The following is a 27,630-nucleotide window of genomic DNA, read 5'->3' on the forward strand; positions in this document are numbered from 1 at the left end:
ATATGTAGAGACCTGATCCTGTCTCCACATGGGGCTGGCAGGAGGAGGCACTTCTTGAGAGAGATGATTCAATAACAGCCAGTAATGAGATGTGCTTAAAAGAAGAAGAGGCAGAGATGTAGATACATCCCAGATATTATGACAAGCTCTTTCTGTTTGCCTGCCATAATTAGGGGCAGAATCTAATAAGTTGGCACAGCACTGTCACTGCTGTTATTAACTAGTGAAATGACCGTCATTACAAGGAGTAGAGGAGAGAGAGAGAGAGAGAGAGATTGACTAGGTCTGTGTATTTCAGGCATTCTTGTGTGACCAACCTCCATATCCACCCCAGGGTCCCAGTCAGTGATGACAAGGCTAAAAGTAATGGGCGGTTTTTCTTTTTTTTTAATGCCTCTACAAATTTAGCCAGTCCTATCCCAACTTGGGAGTTCCATGTGACATTAGGTTTTTTTTGTGTGGGTGGGTGGGTTTTTTCCAAACTTTATTGAAAATTTTAAAAACAGTTACCTGGACGCTGGTTTATGGAGAAAAAGCAATCCATAACATAAATGCTTTAAAGTGAAAAGAAATAATATCCAAGCATTCCTTTTAGTTTATCCTGAAAAGAACTCTTATGATGTTGGTCACCATAATTCCTGCTTTCTGCAAGTGTTTGAACCATGTGGCACTAGGTAGGTAGGTAGGTAGGTAGGTAGGTAGTTTATTTCAGCCATTTGGGCCATATCACATAGCAAAAACACATTCATCATAATACACGCAAAATAAAACAATTTAACAAATTTAAACAATACAGTACAAAGCCAATTTTAAAATAACCCGTTTACACCCTTCCATCTAAGTCAAACCGAAATCTGAGTAGTCCAACTGAACTATTTTTTTTAAAAAAAAAACACATTAAAATTAATTTATCACCTATTTTATCACACCATAATAGCTCTTAGTTATTTTCTACATTGTCATAAAAGAGCAGAGAACCATTCCTCTTCTTTGTAGATAGCACATTAATCAAAAACCTAGCGACCGTATGGGTTCTATTTGGTTCCTCGCCATTTAATAAATAAATTAATTTAGCATCCTGGGTTTCCATGTGGCACTACCACACTAAAAGCAAGCCTTGTGGGCGATAGCAGAGCAAAGGTCAGGAGCATGGAGGGAGGTCACTAATGACGGCAGCAACTGGAAGGAACATACACTGGCGCAAAGTTAAACTTGGCCGGGTAGCATATGGGCAGCCACTGCAGTTCTTTCAGTCACAACACAACATTAGCTGCAGTTTCTGGACAAACCATGGGGGGGGGGGTAACCCCACAGAGAGTGCATGGCAGAACTCCAGTCTCAGGGTTACCTGGGTGGTCATCAAGCTATCTCAGTCCAGGAACAGCCAGGGTTGGTGTACCATCCAAAGCCTTAGCAAGTGAGGACACCCGTGACAAACATGGAACCAGGAGCATCCCAGAACCTACATACCTGCTCCTTTGATGGGAGTGTGACCCCAGATAGAACAGGCAATTGGCCTATCTCATGGAGATGGGAATATCTCACCCAGTGCCACCAGCAGGGCTCTTCTCAGAATGGGCGATTGTCCCAACCCCACCCCCAACTGATCCAGAAGGAAGCTCTAGACGGTACCTCGTGACTTGTTACTGATCCTCTTTCGCTGGCTACTGGAAGTATGAGACAGGAGCGTAGCCTGTTGATGGTTGGAGTCCACGGGGCTGGTGGCGATGATATTATCCTTATACTTGTTCATCAAGGACAGCTTGGCATTGTCACTTCCTGAACAGGAAGAATTTAAGGCAAAAACTTTTGAGAAAAAGAGACAAAAAAAGGAGAAAGGGCAAGAGAAGGAGGAGAAGGAAAGAAAGAGAAAGTATTCATTTCCAGCTGTCCAGGAAATAACATCAGGATCATCTGTAGGTGTGCACCAGTGAGCGGTAAGGGCGAGATCCCGATGCAGTTAACTAGACATTTGTATGATCAGAGCTGGCCAACTCTACTCGCATCTCCCAAAGAACCAACAGCAAACAAGTTCAAAAGGATTATTTGATCCTTGCTTGTTAAAATTATCATTAAATATTCTTATTGAAGTAAGAATTACCCCTGGACAGAGTCCCTGGGAAGAAAACCTGGGCCCTTGTTAACATCTGAACAACTGGCACATTGGTATGGATACAGAGGCTGGAGTTTCTCACTGCTCAAATGAGACTTGATGTTAGTTTGAAACACAACTGCACTATGGGGGTAGATTTAGCCATTTGTTGCAGCCATGACCCCAACCAGAAATCTCTCCCCCCCCCTCTGTCTGTCTGTCTCTCTCTCTCTCTCTCTCTCTCTCACACACACACACACACACACACACACAAATGTATACATACCTGCTATTTGCCATAGGAAGAAAGCTGTCGATTGTGCCAATCAATTTTCCTTCCATTGCAAATAACAGAAATGCCTGCTGGATCTAAGATACATCAGTGCTATACAGTGTTCCTGCTCAGAAGCTGCTGCACAAAAAACAACAACAACCCTGGATAGCTGCTCCTGAGCAATCATCAGAAGCTAACCAGGCTCACATGCCTCTGATTTCTTTCTCCCCCAACTGCAGTATTCCAATAGCTGAATGTGCTTTCCTGCGCTAGGCTGAAAATACAGAGCAGCTGAAGAACAGCAGCTCTGCCTGCTCTGCTGCCCTCACTTAAACCATGGTGGAATCTACACACACATAAAAAGCATTCTGAAAATACATTGAATTTTCCATAAGGCTCACCATCGCCATCTACAGGTGAAACTCAAAAATTAGAATATCGTGGAAAGGTTCATTTCTTTCAGTAATTCAACTTAAAAGGTGAAACTAATATATGAGATAGACTCATGACATGCAAAGCGAGATATGTCAAGCCTTTATTTGTTATAATTTTGATGATTATGGCGTACAGCTGATGAGAACCCCAAATTAACAATTTCAACTTTGGGGTTTGCATCAGCTGTACGCCATAATCATCACAATTATAACAAATAAAGGCTTGACATATCTCGCTTTGCATGTCATGAGTCTATCTCATATATTAAACTCCAGTAGCTAATGAAAGCAATTGCTTACATAAATGGACTTTTCCACGATATTCTAATTTTTTGAGTTTCACCTGTAGTATCACATTGTATTTTGCACTAAAATGTTTTATTTGCAGCTGTATAGCTGCGTCCCATGTGCAGGCATTGGGCCTTAATACATGAGCTATAACACAAGCCAGGGTGTGTGTGCCTGGGCATTAGTCAGACTTTTCCATGATTAACTTGTAATCAGACCTTTTCAAGCACAGCCGAGCACACTGAGAAACCCTCCTGCAAGAAGAAACTGTGTCTTACCAGGTTTCCCAACAACGATGGACGTTTCTAAATTCCACCTTTCCACCACTAAGCATGCTAATTGCAGGAAGGCCTAAGGAGCTCCTTACACAACCAGGGTATTGGGGACGGAGGCTTCTTGTACACCAGGTAGATCGTGATGTACCGGTAGATCACTGGACGCCTGTGGTAGATCACTGGTAGATCAGTGGCTCCGCCCAAAGAAGCTAAAAAAACTTTGGCTGCCCTAAACAAACCTCAACTTCTTTGCCCTGCGCCCCTAAAATGACCTGAACCACCAAAAAAGGGCTTTTCTTCCTTTAAAAAAGCTCAATGTAGCTTTCCTCCTCCCTAAAGAAGCTCAACAACTTTTATGTGAATCCCAAAAGACAGGGCTTTCCTTCCTAAAAAAAGCTGAACAACTTTGGCCTGAACCCCCCCCCCAAAAGGGGGTAGATCACTACCAGTTTTTAACTCTGTGAGTAGATCACAGCCTCTTGGAAGATGGCCACCCCGGTGTACACCATTGCCCCTTCTATTGGTTTCACATCTTGTGCATTCTGGCAAATGCCTAAACAGACCTCAGGTTTCACCTGGCAAACTGGAAACTGACTTTTTAGTTTACCATTTTGAAAACCTGCCTAACATTCCATACTTAAAGAGTAAGCAAATGAAACTTTAACACCTGGCATGATAAAAGTCTGTCATTTTATCAGGACAAGTTATTTGTTCTTTACTGTTGCAACAATTGTTTTCTCAAAATTTATCTTCTGTACCATGGAAGTATATAAAGACAGTATTATTATTTTTTTTTAAAAGAAGTGATTAAATAATTTTATTAAATAGTGGGTGGACATAGCAGACGACACAGTGATTCTTCAAGCAGCTCTGTTTATTCTCAGGCTGGAACAGGACTTATTTGAAGGGCTCAGCAGTCTGCTTATATAGAACTCAGCTACAAGCAACAGTAACAACTTTCTGTAGTTACCCAATCCCTGAATGTCACTTTCAATCCCTCATTTGCATGTGCGGACCTGAGTGAGAACTGCAGCAGAATGAACTATATACACACACCCCTAGTGGCCTAGGGTGAGAACTTCAATACATAACAAATTTAATGTTACATTGTTAACTGTTTTTATGCATGAATTGTGATGCTCGTTTTGAGTCCTTATCCAAGATGCAGGTGGGACGGGTGCCCCAATTTGCTCCACCCTGGTTGGAACACCATAAGCATCCCTTGCAAAGAAAGATGGGCTATCTGGCCTCCCAGACTTCCATGGCTTGTTTTGAATGACCACATCTAGCCACACTATTGGAAGAAGAAATATGGACAAGGGGGCAACAGAACTGAAAGCTGCTCCCATATTGTGGGTTTAGGTTAAAGATGGGCTTCGGGTACAAAAGAATAAGGACCTGGGTAGTTCAGTTGGTTAATGCCAAGGTCACAGTTTTGATCCCTGTAAGGGATAGCTGCACATTCCTACATTGCAGGGAGTTGGACTAGTCCGGGCTTCCTCAACCTCGGCCCTCCAGATGTTTTTGGCCTAAAACTCCCATGACCAGTGGTTAGGGATGATGGGAATTGTAGTCTCAAAACATCTGGAGGGCCGAGATTGAGGAAGCCTGGACCAGATGATACTTAGGACCCACTCTGACCCTATGGATTCTATGAATTCTAAGCCTGACACAGCAACAACCCACCCACTCAACCATACACAATATTGAAGGCAAAACAACCCACCCACTCAACCATACACAGTATTGAAGGCAAGTATACCCACAGTTTAAGACTCTGCCCTACCTGGCGTAAGGTCCATGCCTGACTTCTCATTGCACCCCTGCAGCGAGTCCAGTGTTCTGGTGACCTGGCTGGCAAAGTCCTCGCCTCCGTTCATGCACTCCCTCTGCAGATGGTGACGCAGGTCCGTGATGTCGTATTCATAGCCGTCCAGGATGGGGGTCTCGCGGATGCTCAGGGTCCCACTGGAGTTGTGGCCTTGCACCCGGGCGTTCCGCAGGCTCTCGCGGCCGTGGCCCCCGATCAGCACCGAGGGGATGTAGTGGATCTCGTTGGCTGCCTCGGCGCTGGCGCTTTTCTGCGGCTGCGGCACCCGGCGGCGCTTGCACCAGCGCCGGCGGGTGTACAGGATCATTACCAAGCACAGGATGGAAAGCAGCAAGGCAATCATGCCCCCCTACGGAAATCAAAGAGACTTCAGGTAACATGCGGGAAAGGGCTTGGTGCAATTGCAACAGAGAGGTTGCGTGCTCCATGCACATGTACCTTCCCCATGTATTACTTGATATCACATTATCTTTTTAAAAACAAAAAACTGAAACAAAAAACAGTAAGGTGCTATTTTTCAAGGCTGCAAGAAGAAAAACCCATAGAAAGGTGGCTGCTGTTAACTGTGGAAGAACCACTTCAGAAGGAACCAGAGCAAATAGACTCAGCAAATAGCTGCACAGGTAACAGACTTTAACAACCAGCAGAACATTGTCATGTACTGTATCTTAATTTAGCAGTTAGCGTTCCACTTTCTGCTCCTTATTTACTCCTCTGACTCCGTACCAGATTGTGGGACATTGGAATCACCACCAATATTAATATTAATATAATAAATTGTTGTTGTTGTTGTTGTTGTTGTTGTTGTTGTTGTTGTTGTTAATAATACCCCACCCATCTGGCTGAATTTCCCCAACCACTCTGGGCGGCTCCCAATCAAGTGTTAAAAACAAAAGAAGAAGAAGAAGAAAAAGAAGAAGAGGAGGAGGAGGAGTTTGGATTTGATATCCCGCTTTTCACTACCCGAAGGAGTCTCAAAGCGGCTAACATTCTCCTTTCCCTTCCTCCCCCACAACAAACACTCTGTGAGGTGAGTGGGGCTGAGAGACTTCAGAGAAGTGTGACTAGCCCAAGGTCACCCAGCAGCTGCATGTGGAGGAGTGGAGACACGAACCCGGTTCCCCAGATTACGAGTCTACCGCTCTTAACCACTACACCACACTGGCTCTCAATACAACATTAAATACTAAAAACTTCCCTAAACAGGGCTGCCTTCAGATGTCTTTTAAAAATAGGATAGCAGCTTATTTCCTTCACATCTGATGGGAGGGCGTTCCACAGGGCGGGCGCCACTACCGAGAAGGCCCTCTGCCTGGTTCCCTGTAACCTCACTTCTCGCAATGAGGGAACCACCAGAAGGCCCTCGGCACTGGACTTCAGTGTCCGGACTGAACGATGGGGGTGGAGACGCTCCTTCACAGGTCCGAGGCCGTTTAGGGCTTTAAAGGTCAGCACCAACACTATTGATGTCCTAAACAAGCACCGCTGAAATGAATGGGAGCTGTGCTCTAAAAGCAGTTCCCGATCATTTCAAAGAGGCCCCCTGCTGGATTGGACTCTGATATCTTCCATGGATTTTCTCAGCAGTCATGCCATTAGCATGAGAAACACAAGGGGAGCTGCTGGCTATATTCCTGTTAAGTTAATCAACGTGTATTTCAAAGCTGTTGCTATGACATTGGGGGGCAAACTCTGGATAACTGAATTTGTTTGGTGTGGGTGGGGAGCAGGAAAAAGAAGAAGAAGAAGAAGAAACTTGTACTGTATATCAACTTCCATCCAGCGTTACAGATGTTTAGGGGTGGCCTTGGTTGGAGTCAAGAGTGAGAGAAAAAATGCAAACCATGATGGCAGATGATGGATACATGTCACTTAATCTCTTGGGAGATGGCAGTCATGAAGGTAATGCAGAAACAGGACATATGTATCTGCTGGGGAGGAAACAGGTGTTGGCTGGAGGCTGCATTTGTGGCCTAAAGCACTAAACTACAACTCCCATAATCCTTGAACATTGACTGTACTGGCTAGAGCTGACAGGATTTGGAGTCTAATATGCCACCCTTTCCCTAGAGCTTAAGCAGGTGCCTTGAAGCTGAGCCACAGATCAAGAGAAGGGAAGGTTGTTGCTGTTTAACCCCATACTCTCGACCTGAGACACGTCCTTTTCAGTTAAGTTATGAAAGCGTGCAGAACTATTTGCAAGAAGATGGGCATCAGGGGAAGAAGAAATACGTCACTGATAAGGCAGCCGTGTCCCGTTGATTACCTGGGCATATAGCAGGAGGGAAGGCACCAATCGCAAGAAGACGGGGAGGGAGACTTAAGGTGCACAGAAGTGGTTTTTATTAGGCCCAACACATTTTGGATGATAGCTGCCTGCAGGGGGTACTCACAGGTGACAGTTCTCTGACTGGCGCAGCATCACTGTTGCCATGGCAAGTTGCCTCCAGTTGGCTCAGTTTGTGTATGGGGTTTGTGCATCCCTTTGGAAAGGATGTTGTGTGAAAAAAAACAGCATCTGCATGTGGATGCAGGTGCATCCGAATCCAGGAGTTATCTATCTGCTGTACTTTCAAAGGGATAGACATCCACACTCACATTCTGCCCCAACTAGTCGTGCACACAACGGCTGCTGGATCATGGCCAAAGCCTTGCCGTGCAGCACCGGCCAAAGAAATGTAACTGTCAGAACAGCATGGCAAACCTAGGCTTGCTTGGGCAAAGAAATATCATCTCCCTGATCCCTGAACTAGTAACAGACTTGGGAACGAGAGCAGCTGCAAACCAGCATGGAAAATGCACAAAGAGTAGAACGTAGAACGTAGAGAAGGTTTTGCAAGCATTTATTGAGAAGTTTGGGGTTTTCTCCACAGACCCTGATAGTGGCAGGATATGAGAAAGCTAGAAATATAGTTCGCCAACGTATTTGGGACGTGGAGTTACAATGCCACGTGAGTGAAATGAACAGACACGCAGTAATAAGAGATTATGGAAGAGGGTTCTCTCCTGCAAACTATCTGTCAAAATTACAAACATCTAAGTATAGACACTCCTTCACCCTTGCCAGATTCAATGTGTTACCCTCTGCCCTGTTACAAGGCAGATATGAGGGTAAACCTTATGTGGCACGAGTCTGCCCATGTGGCTCACTAGAAGTTGAAACAAATTTACATGTGCTGTTACACTGTAGTTTCTATGAGGACTTATGGTTGACCTTCATTACACCGGTCCTACAAAAGTTCAAGAATGAACCTGAATCCCAACGCCTAAGAGCCTTGGTAGATGACAAGGAACCCGAAATCAAGATCAATGTGGCTAAATTTTGTGTATCTGCCATTAGACGTAGGAAACAAGAGCTTCTCAATGGCTGACCCTTTTAACGGTAACCAGTGGGGGCATGCTAACATTTAATCTTAATTGCTGTTTTATTTGCACTGTAATGCCTTTTGTACCCCTCTTATGTTTTGCTATGTGATTTGTTGTATAAGCTGGAGCTGGTCTGAGACTGTTTTAATAAATTTATTATTATTATTGGGCTTCTCAAAACCTCAACTTTCTCAGTTAAAACAAAGAAAGAAAGAAAGAAACAGAAAGGAAATCTGACACAGCAAGTAGCACCCTGACTCTTGAACTGAGAAGCAAAGGCACAGCTCCACTCTGCTGGGTTGTCTTCCCTTTAAATTTTGCACATCAAGGAATAAAAATATATAAATAAACGAGCAGTAGAGCTTCGTGTTTTTTTCTTGGCCGTGTTCCAGTCTTTTCCATCTCCCTTTTTATGCAGCGAATAGTCTTGATAAAATAAAATAATAACCATCATCTGTTCCATTAGGACGAGCCATTAAGCAAGAGTTACTAAATGGGTAATAGAACCAGCAGCTAGCAAAGACTTTTCTGATGATTATTATTCCTCCCGACCACTGTTCTTGGCCTAATGGAAATGGAATGCTCCCACCCTCCTTAATGGGGGAAATATCGTATATACCAACAGGTTAAGCAGAGGAACAAAGACTTTTAAAAGCCCAAAGCACTGTGGACAAGTAGGATCCTGAAGCCAGCTCTTATGGGTTCAGTTTACTATATCCTATTCTCCACAACTGCACTCATTAAAAAAGGGGGAAATTTACCCAATTAAACCTGAAACAGAGCTCTGCATAACATTTACAGTAACTGGTCAAAGTTTTTTAACACATCAAAATTTCAGCTTTTTGATGTTTCAGACACAACAAAAGAGCATTCAAACCCTGAGTGTTCACTTTACGCACCAGGGAAGATGGAATCCACCAAACAACTGAAAATTAGATATACTTTCAAATTCCACCCCAAAAAGTACTTCAACCGGTTTCACACATTCCAATTGGTATGGCATTAGCCTCGAACAGGAACCACAATTTAACAAAACTGGAGTTTTACAAAGTTTTAGGGAATCTGAAACCTGCTGCTAGGCCTGAAATCTGGGGTTGCACAGTGCCGTCACGAAGATGCACACCCAAGGCCTCTGCAATGCACATATGAGCAGAGGGTCCCATCGCATTGAAGAGTAGACAGTGCCATTGATCCCATGATACACCTCAGGTCTGCATACGGATGTAGCATGACCTTAGGCTTGTAAATTCACTCTATCCAGAAGAAGAAGAAGAAGAAGAGGAGGAGGAGTTTTGATTTGATATCCCGCTTTATCACTACCCGAAGGAGTCTCCAAGCGGCTAACATTCTCCTTTCCCTTCCTCCCCCACAACAAACACTCTGTGAAGTGAGTGGGGCTGAGAGACTTCAGAGAAGTGTGACTGGCCCAAGGTCACCCAGCAGCTGCAAGTGGAGGAGCGGAGACGCGAACCCGGTTCACCAGATTACGAGTCTACCACACTGAAGATTCAGTGGACACAGAAAAATGAAAATCTGCTCCCAGCAAATCGTTTTAGGGAGGGATCCTGACAGCATGAGGTGTTGCAAACGGCATACTGTTTGCTTCAATCCAGCCTTGGCTGCAATGAGGAAGATGAATAGGATATTGTTCCATGAGGCTCCTGTTTGGGGGTCTGCTACATTCAACTATAGGGGCATCTTTGGGAGCCATTAAATGGAACTAGAGGGGAAAGTGCTCTCTTCAACACCTGGAGGATCCTGGAGGGGGAGAGACTTAGGGTCCTACCCCCTCCTACTCCCAAATCTGGGGTGCTAAATGCTTTTAAGGATTCAGAGTAGAAAGTTGGCTGCAATTCAAACTAATCATCCGCCCATGTCTGTTTAAGTTATGAAAGGGCCAGAGCACATTACAGCTTAAAGGGAGGGAGGGAGGGAGGTGGAAGGGTGGCTGAGAGATGTTCATTAACTATACATTCTCACCCAAGCTCACCCTTGCATTCTGCCACACAGCACAGGAAAGTGGGGTAATAATACTCTCTTCTCACTGCACTGCTGTGCAGACAGCTCCTAAGCATCATCTGCAGTATGGGAACACCCACAACTTGTTTATAGGGAGGGTTTGTTGCTGGCTTACACAGGCAGGCAGGCAGTCCCAAAGCTGAGTTACAGCAACATAGCTCTACTTTCTTAAGGTTCAAGAATGAATGGACAGCTTGGTGCCTGTCCAGCCCCAAATGTTAGCGTCCTGTTAGAATTTACACTGCAACATTACAATGCAGGTTCCCACCTCGACCTGCCCCGTTTGTAAAGCTTTGGGCAGCTTACAACTAGCAAAGCAGAACATCTTAGAAATCTTTTGTTTCAGGTACTGGGATTATATAGCATGTGGCATCTCTTCTCCCCACCACACCCCGTTCGATATAACACCTAGATTTTGGCATTCTCCAAGTTGAAACAGAGAATTATGTTTATAATTTTAAACATTCAATCATGATTAGGGCTAGGACAGGAAGTTAATGGGGGGGGTGGACTGGGAAAGACCAGGAGCCTTCACAAAACCTTGCCCTCCTCTTGTTTTCGGCAGATGTGGCCACTACCTATTTAAGAACACATCCTGTTCTCACAGCGGCCATGCGAATGCCTGAGGGAAGCCAAGAAGAAAATGAGCACAAGAGCACTTTCCCCTCCTGTGGTTTCCAGAAAGTGGTATTTGGAAGCTGGGTTGAGCGTGCTCCCAGTGGTGTAGCGAGGGCGGGGCGTAGGGGGCAGGGCACCCCGGGTTCCAGGGAAGGGAGGGATGACATCCTGACAATTGTTGTTGTTCTTCAGTCGTGTCCGACTCCTCGCGACCCCATGGACCAGAGCACGCCAGGCACCCCTATCCTTCACTGCCTCCCGCAGTTTGGCCAAACTCATGTTAGTAGCTTCGAGAACACTGTCCAACCATCTCATCCTCTGTTGTCCCCTTCTCCTTGTGCCCTCCATCTTTCCCAACATCAGGGTCTTTTCCAGGGAGTCTTCTCTTCTCATGAGGTGGCCAAAGTACTGGAGCCTCAACTTCAGGATCTGCCCTTCCAGTGAGCACTCAGGGCTGATTTCTTTAAGAATGGATAGGTTTGATCTTCTTGCAGTCCATGGGACTCTCAAGAGTCTCCTCCAGCACCATAATTCAAAAGCATCAATTCTTCGGCGATCAGCCTTCTTTATGGTCCAGCTCTCACTTCCTGTTCTTGCACTCCCAAAAAGTCTTGCTCCTTTTCTCAAGGTTTGGAAACCGCTCTGCCCAGTGTGTAACTTTTCTGTGTGTATCCTGTCTACCAATCTATCGCCTGTGGTTCTTTCCCATCAGCTATTATCGAGTGCTAATGTCTTTATTGCAGCATTAAAATATATTGCAAAATACATTGATGGTTCTGGTTGCAGTGTATCGGAGTGCGACCCTCTGAAGGGCATGAACTCTCCAGAGACTCCTGGGGAAGCCAGCTCTCGGAGTGAGTAGGAGTTCTTGTCAGGATAGGGTCACTTCTTCACTGAAGAGCCTGGCTGCGAGATCCAGCCCATCTCTTCCAGCACCCTGTTCTCATAGTGGCCAAATACCCCTAAGAACCCAGCCCTTCTTCATGTGCCGCCTCCAAGGGAAGTTGGGAGGGTGGCAACACAAGAAGGGGCCTTTTCTGCGGGTTTGATCCCCGACAGCTACATCTTCCTGTACAGGTATATGGGGCTGGTGCGTGCAATCGGCAGCTCGTGGGGCTGCCGCGTGCAAAAAGCAGCACGGCCTCACGCCCACCACTCGCGCTCAGCAGCCCCATGATCACTCAGTGGCTTGCAAGGTCCCGGCGGGAGCAGCGGCGGCGGCCCAGCGGCAGAGCGCACATGCGCCGGATTTTACGCATGCGCACTCCGTCCTGATGTTGCGTCGTGACGTCACAACGCAATGTCACAACGCCCCACCCCCCAGGGGGTGCCTCCGTTCGCCACCCCGGGTAGCAAGGAGGCTTCCTCCGTGCCTGCGTGCTCCTTACTGCTGGCGGCCATCATTTTTCCTTAATGCTAGCCAGTGTGGTGTAGTGGTTAAGAGCGGCAGACTCGTAATCTGGGGAGCTGGGTTCGCTTCCCCGCTCCTCCACATGCAGCTGCTGGGTGACCTTGGGCTAAACACACTTCTCTGAAGTCTCTCAGCCCCACTCACCTCACAGAGTGTTTGTTGTGGGGGAGGAAGGGAAAGGAGATTGTGAGCCGCTTTGAGACTCCTTCGGGTAGTGATAAAGCGGGATATCAAATCGAAACTCTTCTTCTTCTTCTTCTTCTTCTTCTTCTTCTTCTTCTTTCTATTTTGATGACACCAGTGACAGCAGGAAGTAATCACCACCATTGGTAAGCTCTCTCCTGTTTATGCTCCTTTTCATGCACCCTGAAATCATCACAATGCCCCCCATACTACCACATGCAAAAAGTTTGGGGTGATTGGCACAGGCATTCTGGCTCAGCCCTCATTGTAACTGGCAAATAGCCAAAATTCGTGGTTACCATCAACTCTACCCTATCCCCACCCCAACTTGGAGGGAGCGGCAAGGTCCTGTTGCCTCCAGTATCACGCTAAGCTTTGGAGGCACTCAGAAAGCAGGGGAAACAGACTTCACAATGACTTTGGAGGCCTTAAAAACCAGTCAGATGTTTCAAGGCCTTGCACAAGCAACCCCAGCCTCTCCCTTGCCTGACTATATATTTTGCATTTACTTCCCTCAACCTTTGAAATGGGCATGGAGGTTGGACAGGTATTGAAACACGAGTACCAAATTTCATTTTGAAATCTCAGAGATAAGAACACACCCCACCCATAAATGAAACAGAGAATGTCAAATGGCAAGTGTGTCACTTCATTCAATCAATTGCAGTTGGTGGCTTTTCATTTTAATAAGAGAAAGGGGGGAAATGAGCAAAGGACCCAGGTTTTCGTGTAATAATTCAATGAAATGCTCCTGAACAGCTAGAACTTTTGATGCCACCCACTTGTGCTTATAACTTTCAAAAATGCAAAATAAGTGCTCGGTGTCTCTTGATAATTCTGTAAAAATGCAAACACAATAGGATATTTTTCTCGGCTTTTCAAATTCAGTCTGATCCAGCAATGAAACTTCAGCATCAAAGGTCATTTTAGGTGCACTCTAATTTTGCAAAAGAATCCCACGTACACAGGCTTCCATTGGGTGATTGGTGTAAGTCACAATGGCCGAATGCTGTCACCTAGCAACAGCTCGTTACACTTTTTTTAAAAAAATGCAAATATTCTCCCACAAATGCCACACATTTATTCTGGACCAAAATTACCACCCACATAAAACCAATGACTCTCATTCTAATGGTAACCCAAAAGAACCGGTGTGGGTGGTTTCATTGATGGGTCCAGAATATAATCACAAATTTCTTGTCCTTTCTAACTTGCATGGAATTCTCCAAACCGGCAGATAATGATGCTCTAGGGGAGCCTTCTGGATAACACAACTACTTTTGGTTAAAATTTAAAAAGGATGTGTGAAAGTAGATGCTTTTTAAAAGGAAAGACTTTTTCAACCAGAGAAAGATGAACCTCTGGCTCTCACTGGGTGCTAAAGCTGTGTCAAGACTGCAGGCGATGGCTCACATGACTAAATGTTCCTCCAACAACATCAAACATACCATCTCAGGACCATTTAATTGCTCATCTTCCAAAATTTGTGTATGCAATCAAATGCCAAACAGTACCCTTCAGCTCTCTATATTGGACAAACAGGCCAAACCCTACGCCAAAGGATAAATGGACATAAATCTGATATCAGGAATCACAAGACAGAGAAACCAGTAGGAGAACACTTCAATCTCCCAGGACATTCTATAAAAGATCTCAAAGTAGCTGTCTTAATACAAAGGAATTTCAGAAATAGACTGGAAAGAGAAGTGGCTGAATTGCAACTAATCACCAAACTTAAAACCATGGAGAAACCTGGTCTGAACAAAGACATTGGATTCTTATCTCATTATACATAACAAAGCTATCTTTAGCCATCTCACCCCTTGCCTTTCCCTGCAAGACTAACTGCAGCCGTTAAGAGTCATCAACAGGTTTTCCACACCTATCAGCTGATCACCCATTCCCACCACCCTTCTGAGTAATACCCCTCCCCACTCCCCTCACTATATTTAAGGGTCTGGTGACTTCCGTTTCAGTGTATCTGAAGAAGTGTGCATGCACACGAAAGCTCATACCAAGAACATGTGGGATGTAAACACAGAGCAGCCAAACACAACACTCCTAGAGAGGACATGAAGGTAACTCAGTCCTCCAGGCTTAACTTCCTGCTTACCTGGACTGAGTTACAGGAACCAGAAGTAGGTGTGGTCTTACCTGGGAACAACATCCCAAAGATCACTCTCCATTTTGCCTCATCCTTTGAAGAAGCAGCATGCTCTCTCTCAGCCTGCAGCTGAGAGAAGCAGAGGTGAAGCCTGTTCCCTCATGGAAGCAGCTTCACTGCATGTAAATACATTTATCTAAGTTTGTCTGCCTCCTTGAAGCATGTACTGTAACTCATGGATGTCTGTAAGTAAACTCCTTTTATATCTTATAATCAGTATTGTGTCTTTCTACTTTTAAGAGGGAACAAGGGGAATATACCAGGAATATAGCTGGCTTAAGCAAGCCTATGCAAACGTTTTTCTGCTGTGTTTTAAAAGGGAATGTAAACTCTGCTAAGTTTGGAGCTTGCTCACACAAGCTGGGATTGAGATATATAAATAATATATACTCATCCACACTCCTAAACATTCCCACAAAGGGTTATTGGGCCCAGTATTGCATATTTTTGTGTATTTTTGAAGGATTGCATTGGATTGTGTTTTTGAGTTGAGTTAGATTTTTTGAAAGCATTTCCTGGTGAGCACATGTCTTTGTCTTTGTTCTTTTGTCTTGTGCTGAAAAGGGATTAACCCCCCTCCCCTCCCTCAGAGTTTACAGTACTCAGAGGCAGTGAAGATTATTTGAGTTTTTTTTGTGTTTTTTGAGCATTTTTGAGGTTTTGATTTTTGGAATTTTGACAAATTTTTGGATTTTGGATTTTTTTTTTTGAACTTTTTGAATTTTAAGATGGCTAGTGTAGCTTTTGTTAGTGAAGCAAGGCCAAACTATATGCTGCTGAACGACCATAATTTTGTGCACTGGAAGCAACGCTTAATGGTATATCTGAGTGCAAGGAACGTTCTGCAGGCTATAAAAGATCAAAAGCCTACAGGAGATAAAGAAGAAGATTTAGCCAAAATTGAAGCCTGGGAAAGGAAGAATAGCGAAGCCAAGCACATAATTTTAAGTGCACTTCGCGATGAGCATCTATCCTTAATAAACATTGAGGATGATGCATCCCAGATTTTAAAAGACATTGAGCGGATTTATGGAGCATCTACACAGAACTCCTACAGGCATTTGCTAGATAAATTGCTCAAGTTAAAGATGAACTCCAGAGAGCAGTTCACAGAGCATGTTAAGAGTTTTTCAGAGATTGTGCAAAGAATTGCTCTCACTCCTGAAGCTCTTAATGAAGTGACTAAGGTGACTTTCTTGCTAGCATCGCTAGGACCAGCATTTTCTTCATTTAGAAGCCTAATGGATCACACAAAAGATCTGACTTTTAATGAATTAATCAGCCACTTAAGAGAGGAATGCAGAGAAAGCTTGGATTCTCAAGAACGCAACTCTAGGAGAAGTGACTGTAATTATGCTTCAAAGCAATTTAAAAAGGCCAAAGAAATAACTTGTTTTAACTGCCAGAGGAGAGGTCACATAGCAAAGGACTGTAAATCTCCTAAAGTGAACAAACCCCGCCCCTTTAAGCCAGAAGGGGACAAAAGGGGGAAGCATGAGTGCAACATGCTGCTGCAAGAAAGGAGCTTAGCTGTCCAGAATTATGAAAATGTGCATAATAAGTGGTATTTAGATTCTGGAGCGAGCTCCCATTTTTGTTTTGATGAAAAGTACTTTGATGAACTAAATGATGAAGAATCTGAAATTCAGATACCAGATGGCCGCATTTTGAAGTCGAAAGGTGCAGGTTCTGTGCATTTGGAATTCAATGTAGACAATGAACCATTTAGAACCAGAGTGTCTAATGTTCTGTTTGTACCAGAATTGAACTGCAACTTACTTAGTGTATCCACATTTGAAAAGAAAGGTTTCAAGGTCACATTTGAAAATGGACAATGCAATGTAACCAAGCATGGTGAAGTGTATATCCAAGGAAAGCTAATCAATAATGTTTATGAGGTTGATCTTTCAGAAAGCCAGTCTGCGAAGGTTGACACAAGGAAAGCTATCATTGACTGTTCCAAGGAGTCAGAATGGACTCAAGAACTTATACACTTTCCTTCTGTAACCCCACAAAGTACTAATCTGCCTTCTAGTGTCATAGCGCCCCCTACAGGTGATGCACCAGAAGACGCAGAGGACCAGAATCCTGGCGGCTCCAGAGACGAAGAGGATCCAGAAGGGGACATGCCAGCGTTGGAGGATGATGAAGATGCTGATGCGGTTCAGGAACCAGAACCAGAGGTCAGACGCTCATCCAGAACCAACAGAGGTGTTCCACCGGTAAGGTTGTCCTACCTTGCAGGGTCGGCGTCACCACAGGAACCTTCCACATGGGAAGAGATTCAGCAGATGCCAACTGCAGAAGCCAGTCTCTGGAAGAAGGCCGCGCAGGAGGAGATGGATGCACTGCATCAAAATAAGACTTGGACCCTCACAGAACTACCTCCGGGTAAGAAAGCCATTGGCTGCAAGTGGGTTTTCAAGGTTAAGAAGGGGTCAGAAGGGGAAGTGCAACGCTACAAAGCAAGGCTAGTAGCACAAGGCTTTTCACAGAAATATGGTGAAGATTATGATGAAACGTTTGCACCAACTGTAAGATACAGTAGCGTAAGAATGCTTTTGAGCATAGCAGCCTCTAAGCAAATGGACGTGCGTCACATCGATATTTCGACTGCATTTTTGCATGGCGAGATTACAGAACAGATTTATATGAAACAGCCTAAGGGTTTTATAAAACCGAATGAGGCTCATCTAGTCTGCAAATTAGAAAAAGGACTTTATGGATTAAGGCAGGCTGCTAGAGCTTGGAATCAGAAATTGCACAGTATGCTGGTGCAACTTGGATACAAGCAAGGAAACGCTGACAAATGCTTGTACAGTAAGTCAAGTAATGGACAATTTTCTTATATATTGGCTTTCGTTGATGACTTGATTATCGCAACATCTAATAACAGAGACTATGTGCAAATTGTGAAACACCTCAGCAAAGAGGTGGGAGTCAAAGAACTAGGAGATGTCAAGTACTACCTAGGAATCCAGGTGGAAAGAGAGGAAGACGGATCATTCCTTCTCAGCCAGCGACAGAAAATAAATGAACTGATTGAATGCATGCAGTTGCAAGATGCAAACACAGTTGCAACGCCCATGGCCACAGACTTCCTCAAGAATCAGCAGGATTCGAAGCTGTTGCCAGATAACAGTGAATATAGGTCGGTAATTGGTAAACTTTTGTATTTAGTTACCACATGTAGACCTGACATAGCCAATGCAGTGGGGATTCTTAGCAGGAAAGTGAGTTCTCCCACTGAGCATGATTGGGCTGGTGTGAAGAGGGTGGTGCGTTATCTGAAGGGTACAGTGAACTGTAAATTAAGGTTGCCAGCTGTCAGTGACCCTAAGTTGGTGGGGTACACTGATGCAGATTGGGCTGGGGATAATGCTGACTATAAATCAACAAGTGGTCATGTTTTTATGTTTGGGGATGGACCTGTTGTGTGGGGCAGTTATAAACAGAACTGTGTAGCATTATCTTCCACAGAAGCTGAATATATTTCTGCATCGGAAGCGTGCCGAGAGATTGCCTGGCTCGATGAACTCATCAAGGACTTTGGTTTGGTGAGAAAGCAAGCTGTCAGTTTGCTGGAGGACAATCAGAGTTGCATAAAACTGACTCAGACTGAAAAGTTCCTTGCCAGGACAAAACATATAGGTGTGAGGTACCATTATATACGTCAGGCAGTCCAGGATGGACTTGTGGAACTGTCGTACTGCTGCACCAATGAGATGGCTGCGGACATCCTGACGAAGCCCCTCCCAAGAGAGAGTTTCCAGAATCTACGTGTCAAGCTGGGACTCTGGGTGGTTGAATAAAGTTGTATGTTTTTGTATGTTGTGTTCGTCTGAGAAGGGGTTTGTGGGATGTAAACACAGAGCAGCCAAACACAACACTCCTAGAGAGGACATGAAGGTAACTCAGTCCTCCAGGCTTAACTTCCTGCTTACCTGGACTGAGTTACAGGAACCAGAAGTAGGTGTGGTCTTACCTGGGAACAACATCCCAAAGATCACTCTCCATTTTGCCTCATCCTTTGAAGAAGCAGCATGCTCTCTCTCAGCCTGCAGCTGAGAGAAGCAGAGGTGAAGCCTGTTCCCTCATGGAAGCAGCTTCACTGCATGTAAATACATTTATCTAAGTTTGTCTGCCTCCTTGAAGCATGTACTGTAACTCATGGATGTCTGTAAGTAAACTCCTTTTATATCTTATAATCAGTATTGTGTCTTTCTACTTTTAAGAGGGAACAAGGGGAATATACCAGGAATATAGCTGGCTTAAGCAAGCCTATGCAAACGTTTTTCTGCTGTGTTTTAAAAGGGAATGTAAACTCTGCTAAGTTTGGAGCTTGCTCACACAAGCTGGGATTGAGATATATAAATAATATATACTCATCCACACTCCTAAACATTCCCACAGAACAAACTTAGTTGGTCTCTAAGGTGCTACTGGAGGGAATTTTTTATTTTGTTTTGTTTTGGTCCTCCAGAGGACTTGCACCCAGAAAACTAGCTGTCGTAGAAAAGGCTAGGCTAGAGAAGCCTTCTTCCTGACATTCCAGTTTTTAATATGTACTGGGGCTTTTCTGTTTTCAAATGGAGGAGCATGCCATCATGTGAATCCCCTCCTCCAGCCTGAAGTGCCAATTCAGAGATCACTAGGCAAGAGCATATGGAGAGAGAGAGACGAAGTCAGGGGTAGCCAACACAGTGCCCTCTGACCGTTAGCCATGCTGGGTCAGACTGGTGAGAGTTGGAGGGTCACAGGTTTGCAACCCCTAGTTTAAGGCTACAAAAGAAAGGAAGATGAGGGGAAACATTCCCATGTTTCCAAGCCAAGGTTGATTGTCTCGAAGAGCTGGGCTCAGTGAGAAGGGCTGGCAGACGTTGTGGTTTCAAGCTTCCATTAGTGTTGACCACTGGCCATGCTGGATGGGACTGGTGAATTTTAATCCACAACACCTAGAGGAGGGATAGGCAACCTAAGGCCCAGGGGCCGGATGCAACCCAATCGCCTTCTCAAACCAACCCACGGACAGACCGGGAATTAGCGTGTTTTTACATGAGTAGAATGTGTCCTTTTATTTAAAACGCATCTCTGGGTTATTTGTGGGGCCTGCCTGGTGTTTTGACATGTGTAAAGGTGAAGGTAAAGGGACCCCTGACCATTAGGTCCAGTCGCGGACAACTCTGGGGTTGCGGCGCTCATCTCGCTTTATTGGCCAAGGGAGCCGGCGTACAGCTTCCGGGTCTTGTGGCCGGCATGACTAAGCCGCTTCTGCTGAACCAGAGCAGCGCACGGAAAAGCCGTTTACCTTCCCACCGGAGCGGTACCTATTTATCTACTTGCACTTTGTCGTGCTTTCGAACTGCTAGGTTGGCAGGAGCAGGGACTGAGCAACGGGAGCTCACCCCATCACGGGGATTCAAACCGCCGACCTTCTGATCAGCAAGCTCAAGGCTCTGTGGCTTAATCCACAGCACAACATTCCGGTCTTTTACATGAGTAGAATGTGTGTTTTTATTTGTTTTATCTGGGTTATTTGTGGGGCATAGGAATTCATTCATTTTTATTTTACCCTCCAAATATAGTCCAGCCAACCACATGGTCTGAGGGACGGTGGACCGGCCACAGCTGAAAAAGGTTGCTGACCCGGCTACCCATGGCCTAAACCAGGGAGGGAGAAACCCATGGTTCTCCAGATGGGCAGCCCCAGTCAGTAAAGCCAATAGTTAGGGGTGATGGAGTCCAACATCTGGAGGGCCACAGGTTCCCCACCACTGATCTAAGTGGAAGAGGCTCCACTGGCATGCATGATGACCTGGAATGCAACCCTGCACAAATGGGGAGTTGTCTGTATACGTTTAAGAGGCAGATGGGGCTTGTCAACCAGGGAAGGTAGCCCATCTAGGAGAAGGAAAACTCTGAGCCTAAACTAAGAATAGTAGAATCATAGAGCTGGAAGAGACCACAAGGGCCATCCAGTCCAACCCCCTGCCAAGCAGGAAACACCATCAAAGCATTCCTGACAGATGGCTGTCAAGCCTCCGCTTAAAGACCTCCAAAGAAGGAGAGTCCACCACACTCCTTGGCAGCAAATTCCACTGTCCAACAGCTCTTACTGTTAGGAAGTTCTTCCTCATGTTTAGGTGGAATCTTCTTTCTTGTAGTTTGAATCCATTGCCCCGTGTCCGCTTCTCTGGAGCAGCAGAAAACAACCTTTCTCCCTCCTCTATATTACATCCTTTTATATATTTGAACATGGCTATCATATCACCCCTTAACCTTCTCTTCTCCAGGCTAAACATACCCAGCTCCCTAAGCCGTTCCTCATAAGGCATCGTTTCCAGGCCTTTGACCATTTTGGTTGCCCTCCTCTGGACATGTTCCAGCTTGTCGGTATCCTTCTTGAACTGTGGTGGCCAGAACTGGACACAGTATTCCAGGTGAGGTCTGACCAGAGTGGAATACAGTGGTACTATTACTTCCCTTGATCTAGACGCTATACTCCTATTGATGCAGCCCAGAATTGCGTTGGCCTTTTCAGCTGCTGCATCACACTGTTGACTCATGTCAAGTTTGTGGTCTACCAAGACTCCTAGATCCTTTTCACATGTACTGCTCTCAAGCCAGGTCTCACCCATCCTGTATTCGTGCCTTTCATTTTTTTTGCCCAAGTGTAGTACTTTACATTTCTCCCTGTTAAAACCTCCGCTGCCTTACGAGACATCTTGGGGAGAAGAAAAGGCTAAGGAGTAAACCCTACACAAATCCAGAGTGGAGCCCCTAAGATGGTTGGGTGGCGCCTGGTATGCCTCCTTTTGGCAACTCCAGAGACCAAGCTGGCGCCCAGCGTATTGCTCTGCTTTCCTTTGGGAGGCTAGGGGGAAGGTGTGTGTCTTGTAATCTGGGCAGCCCGGGATCTCCATAAACACTGTGACCCAGGGAGGTCACATCAGTGCTGCAGATTCCAAGTCACCCCTGGAGGCACACTCCGTTGTCTCCAACAACAACAATATACATTTATCAGGGAGTAAGTTCCGTTTGAATTCTGTGGTGGCGCTGAGTTTGGAGCAGCGACATATAGGGGATTGCACTGCTAAGTCTGCTTTGGTTGCCGCTCTTTGAAAACGATGCAGTGTGCAGAAAGATGATAAACAAGTTCAGAGCAAACGATGGCTGAGGAAAGACTGCAGAAACAGCAAATGCTTAGCTTAGACAAAATAAGATTTAAGGGGGACATGGCAGCAGTTTTCAAGTATTTAAAGCTCTTCCATTAAAAGGGAAGCAGGCAAATACTTGCTGGGGCGATGGAGGTAAAAATCCAAGTGGCGGCAAACAACAGTTAATATTTATAAAGGCCCCCCTCCCCAAAGTGTTTGTGTGCATTATTGTATTGTCTTTTGAAGACCTGGGCCACTTAAAGCTAGCCAGCCAATCAGCCTGCCCAGTAATGAGGCTTGCAAAGGGAGGGGTTGGAGGAGTATCAATTTGGCACCCCCACACTCATGCCGCCTGAGGCAGTGGACTCCATTTTGTCTCATTGTTGGGCCAGCACTGCACATTTTTTAACCCTGCCCTTTCTCCTAGAACCTCAGGACAGCGTGTGCCACGTGGTTCTCACATTGCCGCTTTAGCACAAGCCCCTGAATGTTGCTTTAGATCTGAGTAGGAAATAGACCTGGTGGATCCTAAGTGCCGTTTCCTAAGCCCTGTGGGCTCACATCAGTCGGGGCAGCAGGGTATGGAGGGCAGAGCCTGGCTGATTTTGATCCCTCAGCTGATTTCAGTGGGGAAGGGATTAATTGCAGCAGTTCCTGGATTGCCCGTTTCATCAGAGAACCATCAGCGGTAGCTCTTCACCCCTGGGGACATAGTGATGGCCTCTGTGGCAGACATGCTTCTCTCTCGGTGGAAAAGTACCTCCTCTCCTTTCCAACCCCTTTTCAGGCAAGAGAATGGCAGGTTAGGATTGCACTTCCTGAAACAGACACAGCTCCTCAATAACACTAACAAGCCCCATAGTGTTACACCCATTTTACAGGTGGAGAGGCTGAGGAGAGAACGGTGCCTTTGCCTATGTGAGGCAGCACACAGCTGTACAAATACAGGAAGTCCAGTAAATGAGTAAACTTCTAGAAGCAGGTGTTTACATGGTGCAATTCAACACTCCGACCCAAGAAGCCTACTGCCATTTACCCAAGTGCAGGATCCGACCCACAACTCAGGGATTCTATCTGATAGTCAATAGGCAGCCTCTAAGGCAAAGAGGCTCTAACTGCTCTTTGCGGTTTTGTTTTTGCCGTTTATTAATTTTTCTCCAGGACTAATCAAAAACAAAACATGAAGGGAGAGAGCTAGCCCCCGGCAGCAATCTGGGAGAGATATTGACATTCTCATTAAGGCAGGCTTCATTAAACAGCCCCGTCCTCAGTATCAGCACAGCCTGACGACACATTGTCTCCAGCTAATTATCTTCTGCTGGCAAAAGGAATTGCACAATTCTTCAACATCGCTTAAAAAAGAAAAGTCTACCTCGCCAGCATTGATCTTTTGTTTCCTTTCCTTATTGGCATCCATTGAATTTTATCTCTGACTGGCTCCCCCCCCACTCCACCCCCTGCTTTCCCTTTTTAGAAGTTTATGTGAAGAAACCAGCCAGTGGGGGTCAGGATGTAGGGAGGAGAGATTCTTCCAGACTGTTACTATTTTGGGTTGGGGTTCAGTCACATACCAGCAAATTCTCATTGCATAATTATAGCAGATTGGGAAGTTTTGTGCAACAATCCTGCCTCTCCAAAAAAAAAACATTGGGAGTTTTTTTATTCCAATAAAGGAAAGTGACAGGAAATAGTGTGATAGCAGATTCAGGTAGCAGGTGCTTTGACGCAATATCATCTCTCCTCCCTGCTAATGAATCAGGATGGACACTCAACAAACAGGTTGTCCCTTTGTCTCACAACAATAGGATTGCACCTCCAAGACTCCAGGCTCTGTATGCTCAAGAAAGTGAGCACAAAACAAGGCAGTTGGTAGCGGTGGTGGAAGAGGAATCTGAAATGTAGCATGCTGTCAGATTCAATTCCGCTCATGTGGAAGGAGGAGGGGAAGACAAGCATGATCTCTCACTGGCTTACGGATGTTAGGAGGCTTCCTCACCAGCTTCTCTGAAGTCCTGCCTTGGGCAAGAGCTAGGTGATGCCACTGCCAGGCTCGAGTCCCAGCTCTTCATTTAAGAACAAAACCAGGGCATTCTTGGAAAGGATTGATCTCCTGCTGTTACCGGCAGCAGTTGTTGACCCGCCACCCTAGCTGTGAAGCGTGGGCAGCTGTTGGGTGCTGGGAACAGGAGCCATCTTGCTGAATGACAAACGGGCAAAAAGAGAGAGAAAGCAATGTGGTGTCTGGACAGAATATGACACAGGTCAATTTGGGGAAGAGTTGTAAATCGGTGCTTTGCCGTCAGAAGGCCCCCCGATTCAATCCTTGGCACCTCCAGATAGGCCTGGAACCCTGGGGAATTCTGTCAGTCCGTGCACATAACACTAGTGTGGTGAGAGCCAGTGTGGTGTAGTGGTTAAGAGCGGTGGACTCGTTATCTGGTGAACCGGGTTCGTGTCTCCGCTCCTCCACATGCAGCTGCTGGGTGACCTTGGGCTAGTCACACTTCTCTGAAGTCTCTCAGCCCCACTCACCTCACAGAGTGTTTGTTGTGGGGGAGGAAGGGAAAGGAGAATGTTAGCCGCTTTGAGACTCCTTCGGGTAGTGAAAAGCGGGATATCAAATCCAAACTCTTCTTCTTCTTCTAGTGATGGTGCTGAAGCTCATGGCAGTGAGAAAAGAGTGCAGAAACAGATTCCCTGTTCAGAAAGCCCAAGCCTATTAAGAGCCAATCCAAACCTCCTTTGACTCTTGATGAGCTAGAGTGGTCACAGCCTTCTCCAACCTGGAAGCTTCCCATGTTCCTGGTTGTCTCCAATGGCCCATGGCTCACCCTCATAAAGCAAGGGCAGGGAAGGCTGCTGGCAGGTGGTGGCCTCATCGTTTGTGAGGTTTGGAGCTTTCAGGGTTAAATAAGCTCAACAGTACGCCCCTCCCACAGGGAGGATGATGTCACACCATCCGGGTAGTTCTGCTGTATGCGAAGCCTATGTGATTTATGTGACGCACTGTGTATTTTCTGTTCAGTTTCACTTTTGACCGGAGCGCAGACATGTCGTCCGTATCTCCGGGGCGTTGATTTATGCTTGTAAATAAAGCATGCTTGCTTAAAACAAGCTGGACTCTGTGGAGTTTATTTGCTGGCAAGAAAGGCACGCACACCGTTGCGCAAGAAGAAGTTTGAAGTTTGAACAACTCTGCAAAAGCACTGGAGAAGCAGGGAAACGCAGCAGGAAGCGTTGCTGGACGCCATTAGTGTTTTCCAAGTGCTAAACTGTTTTTGAGGCTTTTCCAGTTTAAAACAAAAGCCCCAACATCTTTAAACCCTGGATTCTTGTGTGGGTCATCCATTAGCACCTGGGAGTATGGAAAATGTAGTTCCCAAAGCTTCCCCACTCAAAACAGGAAGCAAGCAAGCTGCAAATCTGTAGGCTATGTACCCAACTGAAAAAGCATTACTAAAACTTTCCTCCCAATGCTCATAAGCGCTGGTTTCTGAGCCCCACAAGCATCTTGTTTTCCAGAACAGAATTCTGTCCACTAATCAGAAACATAAGCACACCCTAGTTCAAGGATGGGACCTGTGGCCCTCCAGATGTTCTCAGACTCCATCTGACAATATCCATGACCATTGTCCTGGCTCTCACTGGAGGTTGAAGAACTCAAACTTGGAGCATGGTTCTTTAAGGCTTGGAGCAGCATGGTGCAGGGACAAAATAGGATTTAAATAGGGTATGCACAGCTAAGCAAACTAACAAGGGACATGCCCGCTTGGGTGCTATTACATGGAAATGGGGCAAGCACAACTTCAGCAAGTTGAGGTATCGTCTGAACTGGGCAAGCAAACAGGAACTGCTTCTGGAGGACTGAACCAGAACTGTCTGCTCATGCCTACATTGGCGTCCCTGTGACCTAGGCGATGGAGGAGGTGACCCCAGCAGCTCTGAACCAGACTGAGCAGCAGACTCCTCCTGAGAGGATGGGCTAGAGGTGGGCTCCAGCGGTACCATGATTGGAAGCATGGCTGGCAAAGGAGCTGGGAGTGAAGTGGTCACAGCGCACCTGGGTAGTGTCAGAGGGGGCAGAGTCCTGGGGAGCTATGCCTCTGAGACCCTCCCCAGGATCTGACTCCTCATCTGTAACTCTCTCCCAGCAGGGATTCTTCCATCTCTTGAGGCCCTGCTGCAAACCACCCCAACCCACTGGGCCTCTCTCTGGGTCATCAAGAGGCAGCTCCTCCAACTCCCCCTCCCTCCCCCCAAGTCCTGGTCTGACCAGCCCCCCATGATGACTCCTTGGGACTCATGACAACCATTGGGTGTGCTGGCTGGGTGAGTGGGAGTTTAACATCCCTGCCCTAGCGCATTACTGCTGTGTGTGTGTGTGTGTGTGTGTGTGTGTGTGTGTGTGTGTGTGTGTGTGTGTGTGTTAAAAGGTGATGCCAGGGGTGTTTGCCAAAAGCACTAAGATCAGAAAAGGTCTGGGAGGAGTTTCCGGCAGCCACAGCGATGGGCATCTTCTTTTGTTCCTGGCCCTGAATCCCATTCTCCTCATTCTTAAACCTCAATCAACAGCTTAAATGTTTTTTTTAAAGTACTATACAGATTCCTGAAGAATAATTCTACCAGCAACTACTAAAGACAGTAGCTAAAAATGGAATCTCCCCGTTCAGACCTGCAACACCTCTGATGACGAAAAGGGGGGGAAACAGCAGGGGGGGCCACTTACACTGAGCTCCATGCACTCTCTACAGTACTAATAAATAAATAAGTTCTACACTACCAAGGGAACTGAACTAAGTGGCCTAATTTATGTAAATGAAATGTGCCTATTTTTGCATAACTGATTCTTCTTCTGATTGTCATAGGGGTAGGCAAGGAGGTATGAAGGGCACTGAAGCCCACCCCCTGAATACTGATAATACCGGTATTAGGGCCCTTGGGGGGCCCTTGTTTAGCAATCTGGGATGGAGAAGCATGAAGCTATAGCTCAGGGGTAAAGCACCTCCTGGGCATACAGAAGGTCTCGGGGTCAATCTCTGGCATCTCCAGGTAAGGCCGGAAAAGTCACCTGCCTGAGACCCTCAACAGCCACTGCCAGTCAGTGCTGAACGAGATGAATCAGTACTGCATTGGATAACATAAGGCAGCTTCGAACGTACCTGTGGTGACAAATTTTGTACTTACCATGACAGAGATGTGAAGGATCCTCAGCTCTTCTTCTGCTGATTCGCTCTGGGGTTCTTCTGTGGGTTCCAGACCGGGCAGGTTGGGAGTGCCATCTTGGTGGTGGATATGGAAGAGGAGTGTGCCATTTTCCAGCCATTGCTGCCTCCAGCGCACCAATGGGATGTCTTCAGTGTTGCCCGAGATCTCTGCGGATGAAGGAAGAAGACCAATACAGCCAGGGAACTGCAGCACAGACCCTCTTCCATGCTTTTGCATGGCTAGAACATAGCCTACTGTCTCGTCTGCCTCTGGTCATCGACCGGGGAAGGTGGCTCTCAGGCTGAAAGAAGTT

At 46.0% G+C, this 27,630-nt stretch overlaps 1 protein-coding gene across 1 annotated transcript in view; it reads right to left on the reverse strand.

Moving 5' to 3' along the window:
• Nucleotides 1-27,630, reverse strand: part of ASTN1 (astrotactin 1) — a 231,076-nt gene that overhangs the window by 132,580 nt on the left and 70,866 nt on the right. The window contains 3 exon segments of the mRNA XM_033151264.1: nucleotides 1,633-1,806; nucleotides 5,150-5,543; nucleotides 27,297-27,484. Of these exon segments, the coding sequence (XP_033007155.1) occupies nucleotides 1,633-1,806; nucleotides 5,150-5,543; nucleotides 27,297-27,484 (756 nt within the window).

The sequence above is a fragment of the Lacerta agilis genome, chromosome 6 (assembly GCF_009819535.1).
Source record: "Lacerta agilis isolate rLacAgi1 chromosome 6, rLacAgi1.pri, whole genome shotgun sequence".
Classification (NCBI taxonomy): Eukaryota; Metazoa; Chordata; class Lepidosauria; order Squamata; family Lacertidae; genus Lacerta; species Lacerta agilis.